We start from the raw sequence: 17,652 nt of genomic DNA on the forward strand, positions 1-17,652 counted from the left end.
TTTTACTTGCTAATGTTATGGCCATTTTCTCCTGCTCTCATGTTTGTTACACTTCAGATATAACAGTACCATTATAAAATATGAAGAAACAAAAATTTTATTTAATGACATGAAAGAGTTAAAGGTATGGAGACAATGTTTTCACTAAACAGGAAATGACATCACAATATTTTAATTGCTTATATCTCAGTTTTCACAAGCTTTACTTTTGGAAACACTTGAGAAGTGGGTCCTATTATTGGACAAGGAGCTGTTTGTGTTAAGGGCTACATGCTCACCAAGTTTCAATGGTATTGGAAATTTGAACATTGAACCTCTCCTTGTTAGTGAATTTGATCTTCACTTTCATCTCGCAAAACAAGAACAATGAAATGAGCAACTGTCATAACCAAATGATGGCAAATGTTATTGGGACAATAACATTTTACATCTAATAAGAGCAAAATGTTTTTGATGCTTAATTTTCATATTTGTTGTAAAGAAAGTATCAAAAAGAAATATAGCAATTACAGGAATATAATTAGAAAGTATATTTGTAAAGTGAAATTAAAACACAACTTTCTTATCTTCAGAAATCACTCCTTTATAGTGGTGGCAAATATTTTTTTGACTAGTAAATAAAAAAATGGTTATCAAGTTGGAATATCAGAGTGATTTGCAGAAGAAGAAAAATTTATCTGATCATCATCATTATTATTGATGTAATATTTGCTCTGCTTTTTGTTTTTGTCAGCACTTCACTCAGTGTACGAACTAAGCTTAAACAAAGATTTGCATTCCTGAAAACATGCACATTTCAGAAATAGTCTCCACATAAGTCATGAATGTATTATATATATACTGCAATTCTAAAAATAATTTTATATTTATTGAAATCAGTTGTCATAAACAAAGATGACACATCTGAACAGAAGTAGAAGAATGTATGTGCATTAATTAATTTTCAAAGGGTTTCATAAACTGACTGCTGAGATGCTAAAATTTTTCATACCTTTATAAACTGTCAATGGTTATTCCTCTCCATTCCCTTCAGTTTGCTTATCAATTTGGCATAACTTGTGAAACAGTTTTACACAATTTGATTTTCCAAACTGTGAAAGCTCTGGATATGAAGGAAATTACATTAGCTGCTTTTTCTTGACATTGATGATGCTTTGATATAACATCTTTTGAGGTTAATAAATACATTGCACTTGGGTTTGGTGTCAGTCCTGTTCTTGTTTGCTAGGTTGACTTTATGCTTTACCATTGTAGTGTAGTGATTTCCCTTTTTGGAAATTCCTTGAGAGCAAGGTTGTTTTTTCTCGCCTCTGTTGTTTGTTCTTTTGAGGCATCTTAGTAGTTCTGAATTGTATGCTTCAGTGACATGCTGACAATATTGTTCTGCTTTGTGCTGGAAAATTCTGATACTCTGTCAAACCTTTTTCAAAGAGGCCTGATGTGTGTAGAGCTGGTGCAAGTATAAGTTTATGCCTCAGTCCTAATGTTAATCACTGTCAACCACATTCATTTGTGTATGATATGTGCTGACATTCCCACTGCAATCTTGCATTTACATATTCAGGTATCAGCCATATACTTTTTGGTAGTGAAAAAATGAAATTCAACATGGTTTTATCTATGAAGCTTAGTATCTTTTAAAATTTCAGTATTACAAATTTTAGAAATATGTTTAGATATTTTTCTCCACTTAATCCTAATCTAATTCTCTCTTGTCTCTAGCTGAAATGCATTTAAATTTTTCCATACATTTTCTGGGATGGAAATTGTTACTTTTTGTCAAAATTCTCTTTGGAATAGTGGATATACTTATAATTGTAAATCTGTCTTTATACATTTTTTTAATTTTAATTGTCTAATTATTTCTAATTTCTCACTTGTAAATTGCTTTTCATTTTACAAATTGCTAACATATATCAAAGTATCTAATTTGTATATTAGAATTAAAAACTTTTTATGTAAACATCAGTTAAAAAAGTGTTTAATTAAGAGTTACACAAGTGTTATGAAGTTTAGGTATTAAAATGCCAAAAAAGATGTTTTACTAGGAAATGTTAAATGAATACCTCTATATCAAAATGAGTATTCCAAATTGATAAATAAATTTTATATGTGCTGTGTGTGTATATATATATATATATATATATTAATATTAAACATATAATTAGTTTTGACTTTTAGTATTGACAACATTATTTTGCTAATTTATTATTATTTTTATTACCAATTATATAATAAATTTTTCATAAATATTTATTTATGTAAGTTTAGTTATAATTTTTATTTTTTTTAGAATGTGCTGAATTTGAAATGGCAAGGTATAAAAAGGAAAAAAGAAAAGAAAATGGCAAAGTAGCAGTAAGTATTTTATTTATTTTAAGATTTTAAAACTTTAGTTGTTATTAATATAAATTTTTTGATGATTACAAAATCTTAAAATACTAGTTGTATTTGTTTAATAAAGTCTCTATAAAGTTAAATATTTAATGTACTGTACATATAGTGGAAAAATTACCATTTGTTTTTCCTTTATGTAGTTTATAACTAGAATTTTAATACAGGTTTATTAAAATCCCAGAAACATTCCATATATAAAATTAAGGCTTTAGATATAAACTATCAAAATTAAACTTGCTAAGTGTGTCAATGACTAAATCAAGCTCTCACAAGGGAGATTAAGAAACCTAGAAATTCAGAAAAATCTGATACATTGTGTGCAATAGAGTAGTTTATTCATAACACATATTATGGTTTGAGGAGGAAAATCACTCCTTGAAAAAATGTTGATTTCTTGTTTTTGTGGAATAATTGCCAATTGGTGAGAGATGTTGAAAAAAGTTTAAACAAAAGTTGCATCTCTTTTTTGTGTGTATAAAGTTATTTGTAGACAAATATTAGAAAGTTTATATTTTTCAAATTACCCCACCACCAATCTTCAAAATAAAGTTTTATACAGTATCTTATTTATTGTGCATTTGGCAAATTAGTCTAATAAAATAACACCTCAAGTACACTATGTATGTTGTTGTATGAAGAGAGGTTTATGGAGAAATAGTTTTCATAAATTTAGAAAATACAAAAGTTTTATTTAGTTGAATAATGTTATTCTCAGAATATATTTAAAGTAATTTCTGTATTAGTTTGTTAGATTACATAAACTAATATTACTATTCATAAAAGAAATATTTAATTTTTAACACTTTCCACTCTGTGGACACTAAGGCAGGGAACATACTGCATAGTGCCAAAATTGCCACTTGGCGATGTTTTTATTAAAGTTGTGATAAAAATGTAATACTTCAAGTGGTGATAAAATCTTAGTCTGTTTGTTTCAACATTCAGTTTGAAATTGAATCACCAATCACACTTCACGAAAAACAGCAACATGTTGAGCTTTTGTATAACAGTAGCCCCGTTCACCACACATCTAGCAACTTCATGATGTCACATGGCAAGGCTGGGAAGAAAAGTAGGAAGTGACATCAAGAATCAAAAGCAGTTTTGTGTAATACTGCTCAGTGTTTCCAGATTGGGATTTTTTTGTTGACTGAAAGAAATTGTAGGGAATTTTTTGGGATGACTTTTTTCATTTTGATGTTTTTTGAATAGACTAAATCAAAAATTTTAACATGACAGAACCTATGAAATACTGTTTAAACATTGTGATCAAATGTGTTATTCAGAATTATTTATTAAAAACTGATTCCTATTGCTAACAAGGAGATTGCCAGACTTTCAGCTTTTCAGTTCGAACGAAACTTGGTGAGCACGTGACCCTAAACACAAACATCTTGCCATCCAAATAATAGGACCCACTTCTCATTTTGCTTTCCAGACACCAAACTGATAATGCTACCAGCACCTGCATTAATTAGTCAGTGAAACTTTTGGTGAAAAAAATTTAAAACTGGTGAAATGGTGGTGATATTTTAAAAATTTTTCAGAGCGACCCCTGCTAAGGCCTTTTCTTGTACCCATTGTGGGTTCAGTTAGGCTCAGAATTTGAGCAACTTAGTGGTGAGGAATGGAACCCAACATATCCGAGATAGACCGCCTGTGAAAAATTCTTGGGAAGTTGCTCACTCAGATTCATTATTCATTCACAGACCCTAGCTAGCACCTTAACCCTCTTGGCTGACTGCTGCCTAAACAAAGAAATAAAGTGTGTATAATCAATGAAATGTTACAAAGAAAACACTTCTTGTAATTCAAGACTTTGAGATCAATGCTTTTAATTATTGTTAACTTTATATTCTAGTCTCTAGTTCTACCAGTGAACTAGTGATTATATTTATTTGTAGGAATTTTTTTGTGATTAAAATTGAAAAAGAATTATTATTATTATTTTTAGAAGTTACTTTTAGAAAGAATAATTAAGCAACTGAATAACTTAAAAGAAAATGCAAAATTTAGAAATAATTTATCTTATTTCTAAATTTTCATGTAAACCACCTAATTCTGTTTTTACACAAACTTTTTTTAAACAATTTTGATTAAACATAATTTAAAAAAGTAATAATTTGTCAAATATGATTTTAATGAGGAATGAGCTTTAAAGTTTCAACATGATCTGAAATTGTTAATGTCGTCTTATAGAGAAATATATAAAAGTCTAGCCACAATACAAACCCAGCTGTTCGTGTGATATAGAATAACTGAATTCGTTCAGAAAACCACTGTAACATCACCACTACAGGATGTTACTGCTAACATTGTTCAGGAATTCACAGAAAGAACTTCACCTGTGGATAAAGAACATGATAAAACCAAAACATTTTTGGTGATAGCAGTGATATTGCAATCATGCACAAACATATGCATTCATTGTCAGAAAGTGACAGCAAATAAAAACTTATGTATAACTCACATTACATATTCTACCCAGTTTTTATGTTCATTAATCCTTTGTTTTTTGTTTTTCAAATGAAATTTATGTTCCTATAATTCATTTTTATTTATGTGCAATGTATATGAAATAAAATTTGATAATATGCACAAAAAAGATGTTAACAAGATTTTTCATATGGTTTATTTCATTATTTTTGTTTATTTCTTAGGTTTGAACCAATCTCCTAATTTTCCATATATACAATGTAATTTTTTTTACATGTAATTTCTGGGAGCCAATCTATCGTGTAAAAACAGAATTAGGTGTAATTTAACAAATTTATAAAATATAAAAAAATCAGCAGTTACTATATCAAAGATTTTTTCTAAATATCTAAATTGTTGATATACATATTTACTAATTCTTTAAAAATTTAGTTATGAGAAAATTAATAAATGCAAACTAATAAATTGTCAGTTATATATAGTGAAACCTCCATTAATGGACACTCCCAAATAGTAGACACCTCTACATAACAGACATTTTTATAATCCCCAGACCCATTAAATAGGACATCTATTATATTTACCTCTAAATAGCCGACGATGTTGTCCATAACCAAACTTATGGCAACACAACGTCCCATCTTTAATATTTTGAAACAGTTAATTATGTATGAAATATTTTAAAATGAAAACCAAAGAATTTGTTCAAATACTCTCTCAGATGACAAATTTTGACCATAGTTATTAAATAAAGACTGGCTAAAAATAGAAATGGGAAGAAGACAGGTTTTTTGGTGCAAAGTTAGTCAGGGAGAGTCAGAAAAAGTCGTGAAACTTAAAAGAAAAATTTGGATAGGAACCCTGTCAATTTTTTCACGAAAAACTTCAAGTGTATTTTTAAATCACTTTGTATTTTGACAACAAATGATTATTACCTTTCCAATATGAATTGATATAATGCATACAAGTATTATCGCATCTCCAGTATCTATAACATTATTATTAGCATCATTATTATAAGATTGTTTTGACAGTAAAAATTTATTTTGTTGTTCAGTTTGTACTAAATATATATATGATACAGAATCATCTATATCTTATAACTGTTTCATTTTTTCCTATTCAATATTTTTCTGCAATTTCTATGAAGATATTTTTTCTAATTACAGTAACAATAAGCAAATTGCTTTCTATTCTCTCTTTGTTAATTCTAATATACCAGAAAATTTTGGACTGTAGGAATTTTCTTTATACTGACGCTTTATCCTCAATTCTTTTTTCTCAAAAGTATTAAAAATTTTCTCATTAGTTGATTCTTATTTAAATTTCCTATAAATTTCATTTTGTGCTGAAGGTTCTAATTAATTTGTCTTTATAAAACTCCTCATTTAAAAATTTCCATGAAAACATTATGATTAGCAATAATAATAATAAATTTGGGAAAAAATAAAAAAATGTGTTTTGATACAACAAAATTCTCAGAATTGAATTTTCAGAAGAAATAGTAGATATAAGAAATAACTGATTGACTTTTTCCTTCACAAGTCTTATTTTTAAACGTATTTAGAACTTTTCTTACCGTATTTTCCGACGTATAAGATGACTTTTTAACCCAGGAAAATCTTCTCAAAAGTCTGTGGTCATCTTATAGGGCGAGTATATCCAAAACTCTATATTTTAACTGTAAAAGTCGGGGGTCGTCTTATATGCCCAGTCGTCTTATACGCCGAAAAATACGGTATGTAAAATTGTTTAATGTATCAATTCTAAATGAATTTCAATTACCATGGGATTTGCAATTGTCTACTTGGCATTATTATAGAACAACGCAATGCCATTCTATTAATAAAAAGTGGCAGTATGTATTTTTGGTGTTCATAGTGCCTAATAATCTATAAAAAAAAGTAATCATTTAATCAGTTATGTAAATATAGTTAAGATAATGAAGACTAAATATAGGCAATGATATAAAGTTCTGAGAATAAAGTGCTTAATGTGATTGAGTTTGGTGATACTTTTTATTTTACAATTTTTTGAAATTTTAAAGTTAAAGCAATAACATAATGCTCATACTAATTATTTTTAGACCATTTATACATTTATATGCATTCAGTAAAAATTCTGTTGTAAAAAATTATATTGTGCATAAAGAACATCAAAATTTATAACAGAAAAATTATCTTGAAAAACTAAACCATTAATTTCCAGCATTTAATTTTTATATTAATATTAACAAACATTTTTAGCTTAGTTAACTATCATTAGGTTAAACCACACCTAAAATGTCTGGAATTTTAGGATCTTGTCAGTTTGGTCAGGAATTGTAGGGAAATTGATAAAAAAATCAGGATTTGTTTGGAACTTACTTCACTGCAGTTATCTAACTGGCACCAAGTGTGCTGATCTCATATATTATTGTGTATGGTGGGAAGACAAAATGGCACTTAGAGGTGGTGGAAAAGAGTAGAGTGAGTTCTCAGTCGATTCTATGCGACTGTCTTGACTGCTGAAACTTGGGTATGTTTGGAAAAAATGGCAAGTGCAACAGTAGTGGTGAATGACATTATTGATAATAGAAGGTATCAATACATTTTTGAGCACAAGGTTAAACTTCTGGTTAATGTTAACAATGACTTCTTCCCAGCTCACAAATTTTTGAGCTCGGAAGAAGTCATTAGAGTTTGCGGCCGACGTTTTCAATGCAAAAATGTGTATGTCGGATGTTCAGTGCCACTTTCCTGTAAGCCTAGAAGTTTGACAATGGTGTTTGGAATGTCGAGCATGATTCCATTGACTTTCCAAACGCCATGGTCAAACTTCTAGGCTTACAGGAAAGCGGCAATGAATGTCCAACGTACACATTTTTGCGTTGAGAACTTCAGCCTCAAACTCTCTATTGTTAACAAGATTGTGACCTCTCACAAGCTCATGACTTGGTAGCAACGAGGAATTAACTTAAAATATCACTGTATTCTCACAAACATTTCCACAAAATTTCTCTAAAATGTATAATTTTAATTTTCAAAGCAATTTGATTAAAACTTATCATCTATATTGTCAGTGAGTATTTTCAAACATAGTGTAGGTTAATTAAGTAGGTCAACATTAATGAAGTGTAGGTTCAGAAATGCTGACTGGTGACACTGATAAGTCACTGGACACCATTCAAAAACATTACCAAAAATTTTCTGGTAATCCACTGATGACTGCCAAACTTATCACTTTGGAAGCTTGGTTGCATAATAATCAAAGATGGCATCTAACAGATGGTGAATGAGGGTTGTAATTTTAAGTCCCTAATTATTGTCTTTTTTTGCAAGTATAAAATTATATATTTTCACTGAAACTTTAAGGAAATTGTCTTGTTAATTAATACAGATATATATCAATTAATTTATCATTGTCAACTTTTTGCTAGTACACTAATCCTAATTGAAAGTTTATTCTTGCACTCAAAATGTATCAGTATCTGCTGTTACCGATGACATCATTCACTGCTGCTTCTATAATCATCAGTTAGTATTTGCAAACATGCTCAAAAATTAATTTTAATTTTTTGTTGTCATCTTTATATCTTAATTTTATGCTTCTTTTATTGTAGTAAGAGATATTGCTAGTGTGATATACTAACATCAATGATTCAAAGTGTAAATAAAAATTTAATGATTAGGTTAAGGAAAATATCAGAATTTAATGTTGAGTTACGAAATAATAGTTCAATCAAAAAGAAATGCTTCATAACTTTTCAGATTCTAGTGAAAAAAATATGCTACCAAAACAAACTAAATTTAATTTATGGTGGTTTGATAAAGGGCTGCACCCTGAATTTTCTGGATGGTTGATGAATGTGAAATAAGTGTACAAAAGTCTTCTGGTTTTTGAACACTTGTTTCACATTTTTCAAAAGTAATTTTCACTAAGTAATGTTGGCAAGCATGCTCTTGATACACATGCTGCTGGTGCAAGTCACATTAATTAAATTTACACAACAAAAAGTCACAGCAATGTTTTTTGACTAAACTGGGGCCTGCTTCAGCTGATAACGGTAATCCCAGCAGTGCTTCATGCTTAAAAGTTCAAGAATGTTAAAGGTTTTCATCAAAAAATTATGAGAGGCAAGCTGATATGCATGTAGATATTTTTGTGGACTCTCAATGCCATTAAAAAGAAAATGTCTGAATTCATTGAAAGCAATTAATGGCTCTTTAAGAGAGTGCTATGAGATAGTTCTATTGCAAACTAATATCAATTAGTTAGTAACAAATCATCATACACAATTAATTATGACTTTGCTTACTATTTTCAAAGTTTCCTAGTTGACAATGTAAAGACTTATAGTGATATAATTTGTTCTGATGAGTCATTGAATAAAATAACACAAAGACCAAATCAATTTTTTTGGCATCATATTTATGAAATGGTAATGAAGAAATAGTAAGTACATATTTTTCACAAGTGCAGAGCATCAAGTCTTATTTTTCCAACTATTTGTTACTTTTTCTTCCATATTTTCAATATTAGGTTACTTTTTGTTACTATTTTTGTCTCAACAATTAAGGGAACATTTAATATAAGAATGCAGATTAAAATATGCAGTATTGTTGAAATAGAAGAAAAAACATCAGACAAAACATTCAGAAAAATCATCATTTATAGTGGTGTCATGCTTGAAGCAGTTGCATTTTCACAGATACCATTTGGGCTATGGCATCTAGAAACATAATATTGTATCTCATAACTTGAAATTTCTAAATGCAGATTGCTGTGAATATATATAAGTTATCTTTGTCATACATGGGCACTGATCTATAAGACGTAAAGAGGACATACCTCCCAATATTTTTGTATCAGCACATCTCTCCAAGATATATATATAGTTTTATTTATACCATACTACAAAAATTAGGAATAGATTAATTAATTAATCTAATTCCTAATCAAATTAATAGTTAGTTAATTTGATTAAAAAACTCCACTTATTTCATTTAGAAATATTTATTTTTTGTGAATTATTTCAAAGTATTTTAAAAAGAACACGTAATCTTTTAAAAATAAGTACTATTAACTATATTAATTAAATTTTACTTATTGCATCATCATGGCGGGGGTCGAAACTGTTTGTGCTCTTGACAGATTCCTCCTGGAGGGGAGCCGCCAGCAGGCTGCCGATTGTTTAATATCACTAGATATTGATACATGTGTTCAAGAACTACTGTGAATAAATAACTAATGACATTAAACAATTGGCGGTCTGCCAGTGGCTCCTCTCCAGGAGGAATCCATCAAGAGCACAAACAGTCACAACCGCCGCCAAATTCAGTACTAAATGCAATACACATACACCTCAAATGCGAGTGCTGATTGGCTAGCCTATGTCAGATGATCACTCCTCAATGTATTATCATCACTTTGCCTGACTAGATGATAACAGTATTCATAATGACTGGTCAATTTGATAAATTATTGAAATTTATTACAATGCCTGATTTTGTTGGTCGTTATTCATAATGCCCGTATTAATCACTTTGTCCATAACATATATAATGACACTTCATTTCAGAATGCAAACACCATCTTGAGAAGACATTGCCTTAGTGCTTGCATCAACAGCAATATTCCTTAAAATGGTTTTTCACACAGGTTCTCTTCTGAAACCAGAAGAACTGCTACACAACTACACTTTGAATCTGTTTTCTTCCAGTTTCAGAAAGTGTAGTTGTGTAGACATTGAGTGTATAAAGACTCTTCCCCTTGAGAAAGTTACTACACAGAATAAAATTGCTCCTTTAGCTATTTATTGGAAATCATTTTTTTTTTTTTTTTTGAAATATGAAATATCTTTGTCACTAGAGGTCATTGAGATTCAGGCTTCTTTAAGTGTGGATCTGAAAAGAGGTTTTTCTTTATCTGGAAAACTTTTGACAGAAAACAAGGCATGCTTGGGAATGTTAAGGTACTAAATGTCAGATTAAATGTGAAAGATGTGCTAAAGGAATATGGTGGTAAATCAGAGTATGTACTGGTACAAAAAACTGATGTTATTAAATTTTGGTTAATGCCATCAGTTTTCCTTACAAGCTACCAAGCCAAATTTCATTAATCCATCCTGAAATATGAGATTTGCAAAAAACTTGGAGGATCAAATTTGACACGATTCCAATACTTATGTACACAGCTGAGAAAGTAAAAGTATTTAGCGAGTATGTGTCTGAGCCTTATAACTACCTTCACATTTAAGAATGTCAGATGTAGACCTTAAATATTAGTGTTGAGGAAAAGTCAGTAGTTTGGTTTTGTAAATATGGGAAAAATAGTTCTAAGCCAGATTTGTTTTGTTTACACACTTAATATTAACTTAAACAAGAAAACTAATTCATTTCTGTGCAAAACAATTGCAATTACTTCAATTACAATAGAAAATTAATTTTACTTGTGAAAAAGAAGTGACTGCTTGCTGACAGTCATATTTTAGGATAAAGATAATGCAAAGCAACACTAACTTCAGTTTCACTCTCCATGGTCGAAACATCAGTACATGGCAATTGATAATCAGAATCCATGTCCGTGTTGGCCAACAAATCTTCCGATTCATTATTCAACTAAATCTGTGGCCTGCCTGTGTGGCACTGTCTCTAATGACTGACGCTAGACACTGTCTTGTTGCCAGAAACTTCCGGAATTGTTCGGGGCAATACAAAGCTCTATGGCTATACTATCTACTGGCATTTTTAGGAAATTCTTGAAACTATATTCTAGCCTACTGTGTTTACATGTATAGCATGATTAGTTCAATTAGACCAAAATGTGATTTGGCATTATAATGTTTTAAAATATATATTGACGTTAATATTTGTTTTTATAATAGACATGAAAAATATACGAAAATAATGTTTATAAAATGAAAACAAAATGTCCTATTTACCTATTTAATCAAGAAAATTTGGAAAAAGTTTTCAAATGTGATTTATTAATTTGAAAACTTTCTACATAGAAAGCAAATGAATACTTTATTTTAATTTGAGCTGATACAAAATTTCATCCATTAAATAGTGTCAAAGATTTTAAATTAAAATTAAATTCAATTGAATTTGATATTAACATTTATGAAAATTTAACTTAAGTAGTAAATCTGTTGTAATTTTAGTGAATTTATATAATTTGGATTGTGACTGTTGGCCATTCGACCACAAATAAATTCAGCTAAGGTAGTTACGACATCAGTATACCACTCTGAGAACCTAGGATTAAATTTGAGCAGGCAGTTCCAAGAATTTTATATGGACCGTTTGGTCTGGTTATGTTGGGTCCCACCCCTCATCACCTAGCCTTCCCTATTGTGGATTTGGCCAAATCCATAATGGCACAGAAAAAGTTTTCTTGGTTCTTACAAGATGGAAAGTCAACAAAAACTAAGAAAGATAAATTGTTAAGATATGGAATATGTGAAAAAATCTTGAAAATATTGAAAAATTTTTGTATATTTTCAATTAAATTCATTACATATCTACTATACTGTACATAGGCCTATATAAAATAAAATCATAACACCACTTTTTCTATCATGAAGAAAACAAAGTAGAAACAGTAGCACTAGAAAGCAATGAATTGTCATGAAGTTTTTGAATAAGTGAGAGAAGTGAAGGTTAGCCTGAATGGAATCAGTTCAAGCAGGGGTTGAGTGGGGATTGGATTAAGCAAGCAAGGTATAACATGTTGGGCTGCTCACACTGTAGAAAGTTCAGCAAAATGAGGGGGAGCAAAGCAAGTAGGAGTTGACCTCAGGTGCTTCAGATCATTATGAAATTTTTCTCATGAATAGTGTATGTTGGGAACAAGTGGGCAAAATGAATGGGAAGTTGGGCAAGTTCAAGGGCCAAGGCAAAGTTCTCTTAATTTAAATAAATATAAAAAAACTACAAGTAAAAACAAAATTATTAATTGTAATATATTATAATTTATTGTATTAGAATGTTGAAAAAATATTTTTCTGAAAACAAAGAGTAAGAAAACTTAAAAACAGAAGTTTCATAGTTTAGGACAGTGGTTCCCAAACTTTTTTGATTCTCAGCACCCTTGCTAAATCCAGATTTTCCCAAGGTGCCCTATGTCAAATTCTAACAAGTACAATTTGCAAAATAGTGAAATAGCCAATATTTTTTTAATTAAGTAAAATTATAAAAATTTTATAACATTTCGTGGTGCCTCAGGGTGCCGTGTTTCACACTTTGGGAACCGCCGGTGTAGGAAATAAGCAAACAATCCAAAAAAACTTAAACAAGACAAAATCGGAAAGTTTTATTTTAAAACCAAATGTTAAGTCCTTAGAGTAAATTAGAATAAAGTAAAAAAGATAAACAACCACTCACCACACCTGGATATAGTTAATCACATACTCTGAACCGATTACGGTGTGCAGATAAAGAAAAGAAACAAAAGTAAAAAAGATATTGAATTACAGGTTAACGGCTGAAATAGTCTGTGATACTTGTGCTTTTAGTGCATTTAATCTTAATATATGGTTAACATTTAAAAGAAAGTTTTTATTTCATTCTTATATTCCATGACATATACTGTTATTTTTTGAAAATTTTTTAAAATAATAATAAATTTTTTTTTCAATTTCTGTTATTATGTAGGTTCTGTTCTTTCTATAGTTCACTGCACTTTTACTATTATTTAAATTTATTTAATTTATGGTATTACAGTTAATAAAAACATGTAATGCAGTTTTCAGTTACAATAAACACCGAATAAAAGATACCATTTATATGTATAAATGCTAACTACATGTATGACAAGCACTCAGATGTATTGAATAGTTAATGCATAAGATTAGAATTAGACTAATACATGAGTTATTTAAATTGTAGTGTAATTAAGATTTTTATTTCTTGGCACTAAATGAATAAAATTTAAAAATGATATAAAATTTTATGAAATTAATATTTCTGTGGGTACATGCAAGAAGCTGATATGTAATATTTAAAAACAAAAAAGAGCTAAGGGTCTATTATGGATGCCACATATTGGTAAAGCTTGCCTGAAATCAACAATGCAACATTAATGATGAGAGTTGTCCGTAGACTGTGTAATCAACTTTTCTGGATGTAAAATTCATGGCAAGAACATGCTATATCATAAGCACCTGTGCAGGCAGAGGTTCACAGGAACTGTGATCTTGTGTTCTTAGCTACTTATAAGGATAACTTCTCTTGGGAAAAATGACACAAACTTGTTGCATGGTTGGATTTGTGCAGAGGCCAGAATAATAAAAAATATTGTGGCTGTATGGTACCATATTGTGCACAATGTACAGCTAGTGGAAGAAGTTGAGCATAAGTTTCTTTATTCAGGTCATGCATTACTGGACTACAACTGTGACACCAAAGTCACAGTTGTAGTCCAGTAATGCATTTACAGAAGGAGAAAGGAGAAAAAAAGGAGGCACACTATTACATGTATATCCTGAAACGATGGTTCCAAGTTGTCAAATGCTGAGAAGTAAATAATCCTTTGTGTGAATAATGAAACCTGTCTTTAGTTTCCTAGTTTTCAGGAAAATGTACATGAATGCTTATGCATTTTCAGAAAGCACAGCATATAAAAGCAGCCAACAGTATCAAAAGAGGAAAACCAACAATAGAATCTCCAATGTCTTCTTCCATTACTATATGATGAATGACACAAAGGCTTGCATTGGCTAAACTGCAAGACATTTGGGAACTTATGGCCTATGTCCCTACTCAGTACCATGCAAATTATGAATATTTCCAAGCAGTATAGAACACTCTGAGAAAGCATTGAAAGTTAACTTTGCAAAGGCTGATAATGATGATTGTAGTGAAATATAACATTTTTCAGATAGTGAGTACAGCAGTGACAGTGATTATTGTAACATATCAGGTTCTTGTATGGGCATATGCTGATTTTTAAATGCACTATATTCAATAAAGCTATTATGCAGTATTAAGCTATTTCATATATTTACTGGATTTTACAAGAGATTCTTTGTGTTTCATGATACCAAACAAAAACTTCTATCAAATTATCACTTGTAGTGGCAGAATACAAAAGCTGTAAGCCATGTATCAGGTTCTTGCATGCACCCACAGATTTATGAAAATTGTTAAATAATTTTATAAACGCCATTTATATATTTATTATTTTTAATATTTTAAATATAAATTTTAAAAAAATATTTAATTGAAATACCTAAATCAGTGATTCTCAACCTTTTTTTGTCATGGTACACTTTTAATAATTTAAAAATTTGGCAGCACACACGGTTACTTTGGTAAGTACCGCAGGACAACCTATAACATCATAACAGTGATTTTTAAACGCAGTTGGTTATTTAGGTCACATTTTTTAAACGCCTTGGTAACTATTGGCAGTTACTGGTAACACCGGTTACAATTTCCAAATATGCCCTAGGAAGGTAGAACTGGTTAAACTACTTGTCTGATGTCGCTTATGTATGGCACACTTCAAAGTGTACCATACATTCGCAGTGGTGGCACACTTCAAAAATCTCGCGGCACACTAAAGTGCCATGGCACAGTGGTTGAGAATCACTGACCTAAATTATAGAATAAAATAGGATAAGTTATATAAAATGCCAGTTAAAGCTTTACGTTTCATTGAACAATATATATACATATATATTTTTTTTTCTTAAAATATGCTATATTCAAATTAATTAATTATAAATTTAAGATATTTATTTATATAATTATTTATTTATTATATGTGACAAAACAACAACCAGCTTAAATTTTATCAGTTTTCTCTTTACTCAGGTCGGTTTCTTCGTTCTCAGAAAGTTGTTAATGGAGTCAAAAGAAAGAGAGTAAGTAAAAATTATTTTTTTAATGTATGTATTTAGATATGGTTTTTAATATACAAGTTTTTCACCTAAAGTTTGTCATGAAAGTCAAATAAACTAATTTTTACTGTTTTAAATAAGTAGATTTTTAATTGTCATGAATTAATTATTGATGATACAAATGTTTGATATTTCATATGTTTTGCATTTTTCTCTGATTAAAACTAAATAACCATATAATGTTTATTTATTAATTTTTTTATTTACATGCATTTTTATTCAACTTACAAACTGTAATTTATTTTATAAATTATATTATTTTTAACATCACTTTATAAAATATATATACTGTATATACAGGGTGGGCCAGCGAAAACGAAACGGCAGAGTGTTCGTGTTCGTCCAAGCAAAGCGCTCGGACAGGTCGATTTTACTCTCGAGGGGACATCTTTTGCAATAAAGTTTTTGCGATTCTGAATATTAACTAAACAAACATTTTTTTCGAAAGAAATGTTTGTTTAGTTAATACAAAATAAATGAGTTTTTAAAATTTTTTGTTGTCTGTTGTATTCAGAATCGCAAAAACTTTATTGCAAAAGATGTCCCCTCGAGAGTAAAATCGACCTGTCCGAGCACTTTGCTTGGACGAACACGAACACTCTGCCGTTTCGTTTTCACTGGCCCACCCTGTATGTACCCATACATACATGTATACATATAGTTCATGGTTGAGGTTATTCTTCTTTTGTATATTGTCAACATATTAGAATTACTGTAAAATGATAAAGTATCATAAGCAACATTCAGCTTTTCTTTCCTCCTTTCAACTGTCAATTCTGAGATGGAAGTGAAGTCGGTTATTTTACAGTAGGTAAAGTTGGCACTATAAACAGCAGATTTGAAACAAAATATTTTATTAGTCCTAAAATTAAAATACATTACTTTGAAAAAAATGTAAGAATTATATGTAAAATGTAAAATATAAGTTTTTACGTGATATTTTTGAAAATAGAAGAAATCTACATTATACATTTGACTTATGAAACTTGGGACTCACTTGCATTGTGTTATAACAGAGTTGAGCTGTATATATACTGTAGTTTATTTAAAACTTCTAAATAATTTTTTTACAGTTTAGAGGGCTATTTTGGATTATCCATGGTTTTTGGTTTTCCAAGCACACCCATGCACAAATTAGCATGCATAATCATGAGTTTGGTGTATTTTATGCTTGAAACAAAAATTTTTTATGAAGTTTGTCCAGTTACAGAAATCAGTTAATTTATGTTTTATCACCACTTATGCATCAAAAAAACAAATATGTTTATCATGTTTTTAGAATATCCTTATCTCTAATGTAATGCCATACTTTCATCAATCCCTAGCTTTTATATTCTATATATTAATATGTCTGTTTTAAGTCATTTTATTGTCAGAAACTGATGCCATCCTTTCTTTTTCTTTATATACATTTGATTATTAAAATTAATAGTATCTTTTGTTTTGGACATATTTTCTTTGTTATTGTTTTTACATTGCAATTCAATGATTTTCAGCCTACATTTTAACATTTCATCAACTTTATAAATAACATTGTACTGTTGTTATTAATAAAACATATCATGAACATTCAGGAGGTATTCTTGTCACACTTACCAGTACTAGTCATTTTGCATATAATTTTGTACATTCTGAACAGCAGTTGTATGCAATAAATACAGGCTGTAATCTCAAAGAAGTTGAATGAAAAATTTTTTAAATAATAAAATATAAAATAAAAACAAAAAGGTGAACCAAGTCTCATGCTGTATTACTATTGTATAATTAGAACCAATAAATTTTTAAAAAAAATACAGTAATTAGGAGTCATACAAAATTTCTGTTTAAAAAAGTATTACCAAAAAAAATATTTGTGAAACATTGTTCTTTAATATACAATACAACTTTTAATACCAAAAGCATTTTGTATCTGCTTGTGACTTGGATAAAGTTAA

The 17,652-nt window shown here is 29.5% G+C and overlaps 1 protein-coding gene across 2 annotated transcripts in view; it reads left to right on the plus strand.

Moving 5' to 3' along the window:
• Window positions 1-17,652, plus strand: part of LOC136977857 (transcriptional adapter 2-beta-like) — a 57,030-nt gene that overhangs the window by 32,094 nt on the left and 7,284 nt on the right. The window contains exons 12-13 of one of the 2 annotated variants that reach the window (XR_010881134.1): window positions 2,294-2,358; window positions 15,617-15,682. Coding sequence is in view for 1 of the 2 variants with exons in the window: in XM_067273444.1 (XP_067129545.1) it covers window positions 2,294-2,358; window positions 15,633-15,682 (115 nt within the window). In the remaining variant the exon portion in view is untranslated. The remainder of the gene's footprint in view (window positions 1-2,293; window positions 2,359-15,616; window positions 15,683-17,652) is intronic. The other variant, XM_067273444.1, reaches the window with a different exon arrangement.

Source organism: Centruroides vittatus, unplaced genomic scaffold (assembly GCF_030686945.1).
Source record: "Centruroides vittatus isolate TY-2023 unplaced genomic scaffold, ASM3068694v2 contig_480, whole genome shotgun sequence".
NCBI lineage: Eukaryota > Metazoa > Arthropoda > Arachnida > Scorpiones > Buthidae > Centruroides > Centruroides vittatus.